General features: G+C 38.6%; 1 protein-coding gene across 5 annotated transcripts in view; it reads left to right on the forward strand.

Annotated features, from left to right (window-relative positions):
* Window positions 1-9,639, forward strand: part of LOC103697990 (NADPH-dependent aldo-keto reductase, chloroplastic-like) — a 35,262-nt gene extending 25,623 nt beyond the window's left edge. For 3 of the 5 annotated variants that reach the window (XM_088717911.2, XM_088717912.2, XM_088717909.2), the window contains exon 4: window positions 8,828-9,341. In XM_088717911.2, the coding sequence (XP_088574037.1) occupies window positions 8,828-9,076 (249 nt within the window). In that variant the 3' untranslated portion in view covers window positions 9,077-9,341. Of the gene's footprint in view, window positions 1-8,827 lie in introns of all 5 variants that reach the window. The other 2 variants (XM_088717910.2, XM_039118930.3) reach the window with 1 other exon arrangement.
* Window positions 9,640-12,796: the final 3,157 nt, after the last annotated feature.

A 12,796-nucleotide genomic window follows, 5' to 3' on the forward strand; every position in this document is an offset into this window, starting at 1 on the left:
AAGGATGAAGGGCTCCTACAAGTTAGGAGCCTTGACAACTTTCCAAGAGGGGGCGCCGGCCCCCTCTCTCTTCATGTCGCACCTAATCAAGTGGAGAGGGGCTGATGCCCCTCTTACTTGGTTAGCCTAATCCTCTTCCAAAGAGGATTAGGTCCCTCTTTCATGGTTTAATCCTAATCTAATTAGGATTGGCCAAATTGGGTTTAATCTATGCTAGTCCTAATCCAATTAGGACTTGAATGAACCATGACTCAATTGAACTCTTCAATCCTAATCCAATTAGGAGTCATGTTGATTCATTAGATTAATAATTAATTTAGACTTAAGGAATCCTAATCTAATTAGGATGTATTTAATTTTAGTCCTAATCCAATTAGGACTCTATTTGAATCCGAAGTCCTAATCTAATTAGGATTTCTAGGAATCCTACTCCAAGTAGGAATCCTATTTTAATTCAAAATTCCTAATCTCATTAGGATTGTAGGAATCCTATTCCAAGTAGGAATTCCAATCCTACTCCAACTAGGATTCCCAGCCCTAATCCAATTAGGACTCTAGGAATCCTACCCGAAGTAGGATTTGTGTTTAAGTCTAATTAATTAATTCCCTTTGTTCCTTCTTCAACTTTTATCAATCAAATTGATTTCTTGTGATTCCTAATCACGATTTCAACCATCGGATCGGTCAATACTTCTAGTGTGTGTGACCCCATAGGTTCTATTCTGACTGGTAGTGAGATATATTGTGATCTCTATCACTATATCATTGAAAACTCCTTTCAATGGGTTGGAACGATTCCAACTCAACTCATTAGGGTTTATCGATCATCAAGATAATCCCTATAAGTCCCACCATCCACCAGTGACACCTAGCAGCATGTAGTGGCTACCCAGCAGAATGGAATGATGAACCTCTAGGTGCAGTTAACATGTGATACAGTCCTACTATCGTGGATCCCTACAGGACGGAGGTCATGGACAACTCGTCAAACCCCATCGTCTGTCATATGTCAAGATTTATTCGACTTGAGTTCGATAGTGGAAAACTCTTTCTCCACTTTACTGCCCTGGCCAAGGTCTTAGAACTCAGTCTAACAAATCACATAGGATCACTCCTCTTCTATCAAGGTCGATAGATTCCTTATAGGTGCATACCCTACTCCTACAGTGAACCTACTGCAGCCAATCTACACTGCATGGACCCATATGGCTAGAGACCATGTATGTGTGCAGTCAAACTACAATAACCTCACTGTGAGTAGCCGAAGCACCGCAGGTCAAAGGACCAGTCACACTACTGCAACATCAAGCAAGTCACTGACGAGTGGATAGACATCCAAGTGACTTCTTGTCTTGGTCACGCTCAGTACCCTTGTTCTCTAACAAGCACCTGCACTATCACTTCAGTGTCCCTACACTGTGGACTCAAGTCTCGTCCATCCAGAAGGAAAGTGATCTGTGCACTGATCGGATCAATCACCGTCCTCGTGATGATCCATTGATCAGGAGCATTTAGAAATTAATCACCAATGATACATGGCTTAAATTCTCAACTCTTGAGAATATGTATCATCATCTTATTAATTTCTTGGACGATTCATAGACACATAAACAATATGAATGAAAAGACGCCTTTTATTTATTCAATAATAAATAGTCAAGTACAAAATTATGTCTCTAGAATCAACAATGTGTCAGCCAATTTGGCTTCTAGGGCATACATCTAACACTCATTCGTGGCATCATATATGTTTTGAAGACTCCTTGCGCCTTTTGGTCCTTCACTTGAACTTGCCTCACTTGATGATGAGATGATTGCACTTGAGCGGATGATGGAGGTGTTGAAGGTGGAGAAAGGGGTTCCAAGACTTGACTTCCTTGCTCCTCTTCAAAGAAAGGAAAAAAATCATACTTTTCTTTTGGAGAATTCCAATCCCATGAACTTGTTTCGTCAAATTCAACATCTCTACTAGTGATGGTCTTGTGACTTCTTGGATTGTACAGCTTGTAGCCCTTGGATCTTGCATCATAACCGATGAAGACTAATTTTTCTCTCGCCATCTAGCTTAGAGCGCTTTTCATCCGGCACATGCGCATAGGCTATGCTTCCAAAAACATGCAAATGAGAGACACTTGGTCTTCTTCCACTCCATGCTTCTTGTGGTGTTTGATTTGGCACACTTTTGGTACAACACCGGTTGGATAAGTTCACCGCACAATTAATGGCTTTGGCCCAAAAATCTTTGGGCATATTCTTGCTTTTTAACATACTCCGAATTGTTAAAGAATGGTGAATTCCATTTTTCTCACAAATGCTTTTGAAAGCATTTGATGTGAAATCACTTTCTCTATCGAATCGTATAACCTTTATATCAAAACCACTTTGTTTCTTAACAAGTGCCTTGAGTCTTTTAAATGCTTCAAACATCTCCGATTTTTCTTTAAGAAAATATACCTAAGCTTTTCGGCTTAAATCATCAATAAATAAGTGAAAGTACTTGTTCTTATCAAAAGATGGTGGATTGAATGGACCACAAACATCCGAATGAACAAGTTGTAGTGGTTCCATTGCTCTTGTACTAGCTTCTTTTGGAAAGCTTTTTCTTGATTGCTTGCCAAAAAGACATCCTTCACGAAGTTGATTTGGGTGGTCAATAAAGGGCAACCCATTCACCATATCTTTCTTGGCCAATAATTCTAGCCCATCAAAATTCAAGTGCCCAAGCCTCAAGTGCCAAAGCCAATTTGGATCTTCAACACAAGCTTTCAAGCATTTAGCAACATCGGTTTGAAGGTTGAGCAAAAACATGCGGTTTCTTGTCATTCTAACTTTGACCACCAAACTTCCTTTTTGATCTCTTATCGAAAGACTAAGATCTTTCATTTGAATATCATAGCCTTTCTCTAAGAATTATCCTAAGCTCAAAATATTATTTTTCATGCCTGGGACACACAAAACATCAGCAATAAATTGATGACCATTTTCAAGCGAATCAAAATTGTACCTTTTTCCTGGATCGAAACTTTGGAAGAATCTCCAAAAACCACATTACCACTTGCAGTTTCATCCAGCTCCACAAATTTGCTTTTGTCACCGCACATGTGGTTGCTAGCCGCATTGTCAAGATACCATAAATCATGATATTCGTTTTCTTCTCCTTTGCATGCCAACAACAAAGTTTGCTCTATCTCTTCATTTTCAACATAGTTAGCTTCTTCTTCGGCATTTTGAGAAGGACTTCTACACTCCAAAGCAAAATGACCATATTTTTACAATTATAGCAACGAATTCTAGATTTATCATACCTCCCTTCATTTGATCTCGAATTGTTTCCTCTTCCACGTCTTCTTGATTGATACCATTCTTGCTTCTTTTCTTTTTTGTTGGATGATCCACGACCACCTCTTCCTCTACCACGTCCATTTTCACGTCCATGACCTCTTTCGCCTGTCCCACTACAATCTTCTTTCTCTTTCAAAGAGATTTTTGTTTGTAACATTTGCTCTAAAGTCTCTTGCTTTTTGACAACCTTCTCTTCATGAGCTTGTAGTGACCCCATGAGTTTACCGATTGTCATGGAGTCTAGATCTTTGGACTCTTCAATGGCTACAACAATAAAATTGAACTTGGGATCCAATGAACGAAGGATTTTTGCAATAACCCTCGTATCACTCACATTTTCGCCGTACCTCGTTAGTTGATTTATGACGGTCAACACCCTTGAAGAGTAATCTGAGATTGATTCAGATTCTTTCATATGTAAGGCTTTGAATTCACTACGCAAAGATTGAAGACGAATCTTCTCGACTTTGTCAACTCCTTGATTGGAGTTTTGGAGAATCTCCCAAGTTTGCTTCGAAGAAGTTGCATTAGCAACTCGTTGTAGCATGCCATCATCCAAACATTGATGGATGATCATGATGGCCTTCCAATCCTTCATTCTTGTGCCTTGTAAGGACTCTTTTTGAGTTGGAGTCAAGGAATCATCGTTCTCCGATTCCTTGTAGCCTTTGTCAACGATCTCCCACAAATCTTGAGATCCCAAGATTGCCTTCATATGGATATACCAATTTTCATAGTTATCCTTGGTGAACCACAGCATTTGAAACGTAAGCATTCCCTTTGCCATCGCTCTTTCTTACAAGAAAAGTCTTGGCTCTGATACCACTTTGTTGGAAATCAAGAGAGTTCACACTCACAAATTACTCTATGGAAGAAAAGTGGAGAGGATTTTAGGCACACATGAATCACTTGTATTCCACTAACTTCAAAAACCTAGAGTACATGGATATTTATAGGCACCATTAGATGGTCTTTTAACGTCCCTAATTGAATTGGTCATTACACCATATATAACCCCATATAAATCTCAAATAACTCCCTCTAAATAAAACCCTTATAACTCCATGCAACTCCCATATGACTAAAAGCCCAAAAGACATGTAACTCCTCACCATACTAATATGCAATTATAGAGAATAAAACCATAAGTTACTAATATTAAAAACTAAGTTTAGTAACCAACAGGGAGTTGTTGGACTCTGGCTGAATGGCTCCTAGGTGGTTGTTCCTTTTGAGCTTCAGGGCTCTTCTTTTTTCTCACAGATGGTGCCAATCTGTTGCCATTGACCTAAAGATGCTGATGCAGACCGCCTCCGTGGACTTGCGAGACAATGGACTAAAGGTGAGAGCTCGCCGGTTAGCTCCGATCAGCCCCTTCGATGCTTAAGTCAGAGAATATTTTAGAAGAGAACAAAAGGAGAAAAGAATAGAGAAGCAGGGTCTCCCCTAACTATGGTGATTTTTTGCGTTCTCTTTGCTAGAGAGCCTCTGAGATTATGTATAGCTAGGATCCTGCATCTTCAGCAAATCATATCTCAATAAACTCGGGGTCACGCCATAACATGATGTGGCGTAACAACCTTGAGGATGTGTTGCAATAGCTTGGCATGTGATGGATTACTGAAGCCATGTGGGACCAGTTGCTTCCTTCGTAGGAAGATCCTGCTTGGCTCAAATCAGTGGTCAAGGTGAGCTAAGAGATATTGGCCTTGGAGGTCGGCTGCCTTAGGTCTGTTCGTGTTGGCAGAGGTGGCTTAACCAGAATGCCTTGGCGAGTTTCTGGAGGCATGATGGACGAATCTCATCATGCCACATCATCTTGGTTATTAAATGCCATAATAGTAATAAAGCAATAAGCATTGGCAAGTACAATTGGTGGTACATGACTGTAGCATGCTTAACTCTTCTTATTTTCTATCTAGGCATCCTAAATCTTATTTCCATTTAATTGTCTAACAACTATGATGATATTTTTTTTGTACTTTTTTAATGAGGATTTGAAATCCTACTCTCTAGTTTGGACCCATAAAATGTTGTCATTCGGTATCATATCAAAGGTTACAATTCATCATAATTCAAAATAAATAAGATCCATGCAATATTATCAGTATATAAACATGGCTGGCACTGAAATACATGAACATCGCCTACAATGGAGTGTCAATTTGTAAACATAGATGGATGTCTTTCACCAGTTTTATTATGAATTTTAAGCTTAGTTTATTGTTTGTGTGTAAAATATACTTGTCTGGTATTAGTTTGTATTAAAAAAATATTTGAAATTGTTGTGCACATGTTGAATGTAGGATTTTAAAGATTAGTTTAAAGCAAAGTTTTAAATCTCAAACAAATGGTACATTATCAACCCTGTATGATGGGCAATGTCAAAAAAATTGTGATTCTGCATGAACCCCATATCAACTCGAGGGTGTCAACTGGTTCAGCACACTAAATAGATATGGGAGGCATACCCTATCTCATACCATACTTGTATGTGAATGGTACAGGAGCATACCATGGGTTTTGACACGATGGTATATAACTTTATTTATTTGTTTACAACATGTGTGCATACTAGTATCAAGCAATTAAAATTGGTTTGACTAAAAAACTTAGCATATCATATTGAATCATTTTACAAATTTGTGTATCTCCCCATCGAGATGTGTGCCAACCATGGTATGCTGAACCGGCCCGTACCAACCGGTTTAGCATGTACCGAACCTGTCCGGGCCCTGACCGGTACGGTTCAGCCGTGGAAAACGGTACATAGCCTGTACCGACAGAATCTAGCCGGAGCCAGAAAAGAAGAAGATAAGGCGAGAGTGAGCGGGGGAGGGAGGGAGAAGAAGAGGCCTCCGTTGTCATTGGAGGGCCTTGGGGCCGCGGCGGAGGCCGCGGGGGAGCGGCGGAGGCCGAGGCCGTGGCCATATCCTCTGTTTCTTTCGAAATAGGGGATGCGGCCACGAAAATAAAATTGGAGTTTTTTAAGTGAAGTCGGCAAAACGCTTGCCGACTTCACTTAAAAATTCTCAAATTGTTTAATTTGAAGATTTCTAAGTAAAGTCAACAAGAGAGTCGTCGACTTTGCTTGAAAAATTTCAATTTTTTTTCTGCGGCCATGTCGAAATAGGGGCGCAGCCGTGGCCTCGGCCTCGGCCGCCCCCCTGCGGCCTTCCGCTGGCGGTGGAGGCCTCTCCTTCTCTCTCCCTCCTTCGCTCGCTCTCTCTTTCACCTCGTCTTTTTCGGCTCTGGCTCTTGGTACGGGCCCGATATCGAAACGGTACCGAGGACGATGAGCCGGTCTAGTAGGCCACCGGTACGCCTACCGGTACCGGTTCGGAATACCTTGGTGCCAACTGTGGGCATACTATGCATGACATGCCAACACTTTCCCAGCATAAGCTGGATACATGATACTTTAATCCTTGATGGAGAATAGGGTATTGGACATGAGCAGCGGAAAGGGAAGGAGGGTTGTTATGCACTGTTGCCTTTCTCTCAGACCTGATGTTTTAATGTAATGAAGACTGCTGTTGGTTGTGCTGGAAGGAAAGATGAAGCAGAACAGAAATGGAAAAATGAATGACAGGAGGTAAGAGGAAGATGGCTAGGAGAGTGAGGCTAATGGAAATTGAAGTAGTAATTTTGTAATGGAGAGGGCAGAGATATTGTGAGCAAAGAAATTTTCCTTAAAAACCTTTTGTGCAAGTATCATAGATGTCACCTTTGAACAATTTCATATGATGGTTAAATCTGTGGATTCCATGGGAACTCTAGTTAAGTAAAAAGCTTGTTGAAATGCCACATGTCGTAGGAAGAAGCAAAAGCCTTACATTTATGATCCTACTTTGTGACTGGAAATTTTGCTTTCAATAGGTTAACAGAGAATGGGGATCAAAGTAGGTCATACCATACTGAACCGGGCGGTATGGAGTATATATTGTACCATACTAGTTTGGTATTGGTACATGGTATGGGGGGTATACCGACATTCGGTATGTTGAATTGGCCCTTTATCAGGCATAGGGTGGTTTTGGTATAGGGCCCGGTGCTGAGACATGATGAGAACTTTTTGTTTGTTTGTTTGGTTTTTAATTTTTTTAAAAGCTTGAGAGCTATAGGAAAGCTAAATGCATTGCGCTCTAGTATAGTCCTTTGCTGCAGAATCATAATGTAACTTTGTTGAAGCTCAATCTTGAGGTTAAAACTACTAGGGAAAAACAAATTATCTTACTTTCCTCAGAATCCTTTGTGATGTATCAGATTCACTTATTAAGATCCAGGCGTCATTTGTGAAGGAGAAATCACAAGAAAATATTTTATGCACATAGTGCGTGTGAATGTCTATGTGCAGGCACACACATGCATGATCATATATGCATGTGCATGACTGTGTGCGTGTAGACATGCATCTGTATGTCCATATGTATTATGTAGTTCGTTATACATGTACATGCATGCATATAGGGAAACAGAAGAGGTCAATGATCCTCCATAAAATTTTTGGGATATCAGAATGTTCTAGAAGGTAATTTCTGGTGTCCTTAGATCCTCAAATTTGTAGGGCTGGTGGAATCCCTCATCCTGCCGCTCTCTTAAATACTACCCTCCTCAACTCTTCCAAGCATGAGAGGAATTTGATAATAGGGAAATCAGGCTGTTTAGGGAAATCAGGCATCCAAACAGGACTTCGATACGTAATTTGATGCTGATGTAATCCAAATTATATCTAGGGTCTTAAACTTAGTTCTTTTCTTCCATCAGGTGTTTTCTGTTTTAAAGATTCACAGGTTGCCTTTTCTTTTTCCTAGTTTTATTGATTACTTTTTCTAGTGTACTCTGCTGCCTTTCAAAGTAGGTGTGCAAAATTCCACTTTAGGTGTGCAAAATTCCACATTGGAAACTAATTTCAAGCTACAGCTGTCAGAGTCTACAAAAGTTGGGCCAAACTTTGGTGATGATAATAGAATTTTTCAGTTTGGGTCATATATGGTGGTGGACAAATGGTTTTGAAATCTTAGCTCCAGTGTTGGGCTTGATATCACTTGAACTTGATGTGGACTCCAGATCACCTAAAATGGTTGTTCTTTAGAGAGAATAAAGGAGACTGGAGCCATAAATTTGAGAAAATTTCCCTGGGATCTACAAAAAGGTGTGACTGGTGAGATTTCTGGTTGTAATGCTGAAAGTTGATGAGGACCTTTTGCTTTCTGTGTGTTTCATGGCTGATATACGGGCTTGAGGGAGTCACCCTTTAGTTATGGAACCTTACCCCTTTGTTTGTGTTTCTTATATATAAATCTTTTTCAAATGTTAGGTTTCTTTTATCAAATGTGATCATAAATCATATTTATTTTTTCATAATGATCATTGGATCATCAATATCATTTATATATATTTTTTTGAGTCTTCATTTATATTTTACTTTTGAATGAATTTGTATGCATTCTCATTGATGGCATTTGTACTTCATTTATTATAGGTCATCCTGAGATGGGGGCTACAGCGAGGAACTAGTGTGCTCCCATGCAGCCTAAAGTCGGAGAAGATCATCAGAAATATAGATATTTTTGATTGGTCACTTTCGGATGCGGAATGGAATAGGTTGAACGAGATTGAACCACAGGTATGCCTTTTTGGAAATTGGCCTGTGAACACATCTGAAAGTGGGTTTCTGTCAGGAAGCGGTCCTCTCCAGGCAGTGCACGAAATGGAAGATGATACTGAATGAGATTCTTGATCCCTACTACTATCTCCTGAGATATTATAAACTATAAGAAATTATCATTTTAGACGTGAGAGATTTTACAAATATTTCTGGACCATCAAAAATTGATGGAATTCTGTCAAGCTTTTCTGTTAGTTTCTGCTTTCACTTCATGTAGTAGCGTGTAATATTTTTGCTTCAACTTTTCCTGTAAAAACTGTTCCCCCCCCCCCCCCCCCCCAAAAAAAAAAAAGTAAAAAAAACTTCCCTTATGTCAGCACTTCAACAACCTTCAACTCTAAAAGATCATTATCTAAGCCTTTTCCATGTCAGGCTGTTATCAGACTGGTTCTCCAAAGCTGGGTTGATCATTTTGCAGCGCATGCAAATGTATGGCAACTTTTGGTTGTTACAAGACTAATTGACTCAATTGATACTAAGGTGGAGATCAATGCAGTGCATTTATGTGAATTTTGTAACAGCTAAAGGAGTCTCTGGATTCAACTTTTTATGCCATCAGATGAAAAACTTTGAAGTAATCTCTGGATTCTATTTCATTTTCATTGACAGAACTAAAATTTTTATCTGATGTGCTTATATCGCGCCTCCGCTATCATTTTCCTGGTTAGTAAAGATATCTTTTATTGTTGTCGCTTAATGTGATGATCAAATCACTGTCATTATCCACATATCTGTGATGATCATACCACCTCTTAGCTGCAAGCATGGAGGCCATGGTAGGTGTCATTACTGAATTCAAGCAAAAATTGACTGCATCGATTTCTTTGTGACATGCATGTGTATGAGCAACATGACCAATTCCAATGGGCCAATAAATGGTGTCGGTGTTTGTCGGACCAACATTCATGCCTTTTTCTATGATGTCTTAAACATGCATGGAAAGCTACACAATGTGTCTTATCAGTGGTGTTGCGAAATGTCCTAATTAACAGAGCTCCAGACATAAATCATTGCTGATGTGGTGGGAAATTAGCGGGATCATCCTACTAATGCTTTGTGAACTGAAGCCATTGTCTCTAGGTGGTTAGGACAAGTCACCTATAAATTTGGCTAGTCTTCAATTTCTTAAATTGTCGCGCAACTCAAGTACATGTGTACAATTTCTTAAATTTAGGCTCGTTTCCTGATTTTCAGAAGACATGTCTCAACATTGAGGAATGACCCAGGAGTACATGGTTACAATTTCTTAAATTGTTGCGCAATTAGGAGTGAAAGTAGATAATATCCATCTGAATTTGTTTTCATATCCGAATCTATCCAAATATGGATATAATTTTGAGCACAGGACTAATATCTATATTCGTATCTATATCTGTCAAAGAAAAATGAATATGGATATGAATAGATAACGACCCAATCCGTATACGAATATCCGATTCTATTTGTAATTCTATTTAGACTTAGTCAGTTTATGCAGGCACCACTCCAACCCCATATGGATGCTGATCTTCGATTCTTAAGATACCTCAAATCATGCCCTAGCTTTAATATCCTCATGTCTACTTCGAACGACTTTTATCTCAGTGTTTATTGTGATGCTAATTGGGCAACTTGTTCCACTATTTACCATTCTATCATAGGTTATTGCATCTTTCTTGGTGATAGCCTTATCTCATGGCGCATGAAGAAATAATGTACTATCTCTCAGAAAAATAGATTGTCATGTCGCTTGAAAAAAACTACAAGTATGCACAATGCAGACCAAGTTTCTTCGAAGTGACAACCCGTGTGCTGATATTTTTACTAAAGCTTTGGGCCGTGAACAGTTTTTTTATTTGCTACACAAGTTGGGTGTTGCGGATCTATACACACCAACTTGAAGAGGAGTATTATAGTTGTCAGAATCATGCACAATCTCACCTATTATAGTATATACGATATTGGATATCACAGCTACTACATATTGCATACGCAATTTTGGTTTATCAGCTCAGATCAATCTCTAAAAATTATGAGATCTGATTGTTATCTTCAAATTTAGTATTTGTACCAAATTATAAAATTTTGCTGTTGTATTATACTATATCTAGTCTTTAGTATCTTTTCTATAATTCTAGAGTTTTATTATTGTATTCTACTATATCTGGAGGCTCAACTTGTATATAAAGTACACCAATATCATGAACAAAATGAGCAATTCAAATCTTATTTTCAATACAAATTTCTCAGCAATGATGTTATAATTAATTGGCTATAATGGAAGTTTCAAAATTAAGTAGTCATTGTTAGAGTGCAGGTTCAAGCAGAAATACTCTTGCTTTTGAGATTCTCTTGTCTATGGAAAAAGCTCTTCTGTATAAAGAGTAACCCCAATGCTACGTAGAGATACATGCCTTTGCATCATATATATGGATGTATGTTGTTCTTGAAGACTGATGTTTTACTATAAATGATGCAAAAACAAATTTCTAAACCCCAATTGTTGCTATGAGGTTGTTGGGTGGTATAGGGGCAACCTATCAGCTAGGCCTGCTTTATCAATTCCACTTTCTTTACAAAGTTATTAACATTCAAGCTTTTATCTTTGCGTGACACATCCACCGCGACAATTGTGACAATTTATTTCAAAGTTGGGCTCTGCATTCTTTATATACAATAATTTTTTAGAAGAAAACCAACTTCACAGCAGATGCTATTCTGACGCCTTTCAGTAAGAAAATCATTTAAGCTTTTCAGTCATTCAATGAGATGATGGAAATTTCCAAATTGTCAACGTTTGAATTTGGCAGATCTTTCCTTCTAAGTAAACAAAAAAAGAATGAAAATTGCTCATTAATAGCAATTAGATACAATTCGAGGATTCAGCTAGCAAGCTAAGATATTGAAGCTAGCACTTTACACACTAAACTGGACCAGATAATACAGGCAGATTGTACGAATTTGATGGGTACTAATTCCTGTATAGGAGTTGGCTATGACTATATTGATCTAAGGTTTGTTGTACTAGTTAGTACCGGCGTATACTGATCGTACTGTACTATATTGGTACTAAATTGGTATGCGGTATAGAGGATATATCGACACTCGGTATACCAAACGGCTTCTGTATCGGACGTACTAACATTATATTAGGAAGATATTGGTATGAGGTCTGGCAGCGATACGACGAACCTTAATATTGACATATGGTAGGTCTTGTCGTTTAACTCAAACAGTATCATGTATTGGTACAGAAGCCTACCCATGCCATTTGGCAAGAAACCTTAATGGAACATGTACACTATCCTAGTCCTTAAAATTTAGAATATCAGAATCCTCAAACCACAAAGGACAGAAAGATCATGCAGGGATAATTAAAAAACTATTTTAGGGATACTGAAGAAATAATGCAACATAATAAAACACACCAATTAAAACTTCTAGAATTATGGGGCTATGGTGGTGCCTTTTCCTATTAGAGAGTTGCATTGCGGTCCAATTCTCCTAGGTCATCATAACTTTACTGAGTAAATGGCCTTCATGTAATCACAAGACCTGTGAACTTCCTTAATTTGCATCCTACAGAATTGAGGAATCACAGAGAGGTAGCAAGTTGTAATTCAAAATAACGAAACCATATACCAAGGAAATAGGAGTTTGCAGAAAACATCTTTCTTATGGTAAGGAACTGATAAAGAAATGCAGGTTATGAATGTCACTCAAAAAATAAAATTATCAAATGAAAAACTAAGATTTCTAATGACTGAATCTAATTTCGGTTGAATTCTATGGATTGTGAGCTCA

This window comes from Phoenix dactylifera, chromosome 3, assembly GCF_051530095.1.
Source record: "Phoenix dactylifera cultivar Ajwa chromosome 3, Ajwa_hap1_PhDact_Kaust_v1.1, whole genome shotgun sequence".
Taxonomy (NCBI): Eukaryota; Viridiplantae; Streptophyta; class Magnoliopsida; order Arecales; family Arecaceae; genus Phoenix; species Phoenix dactylifera.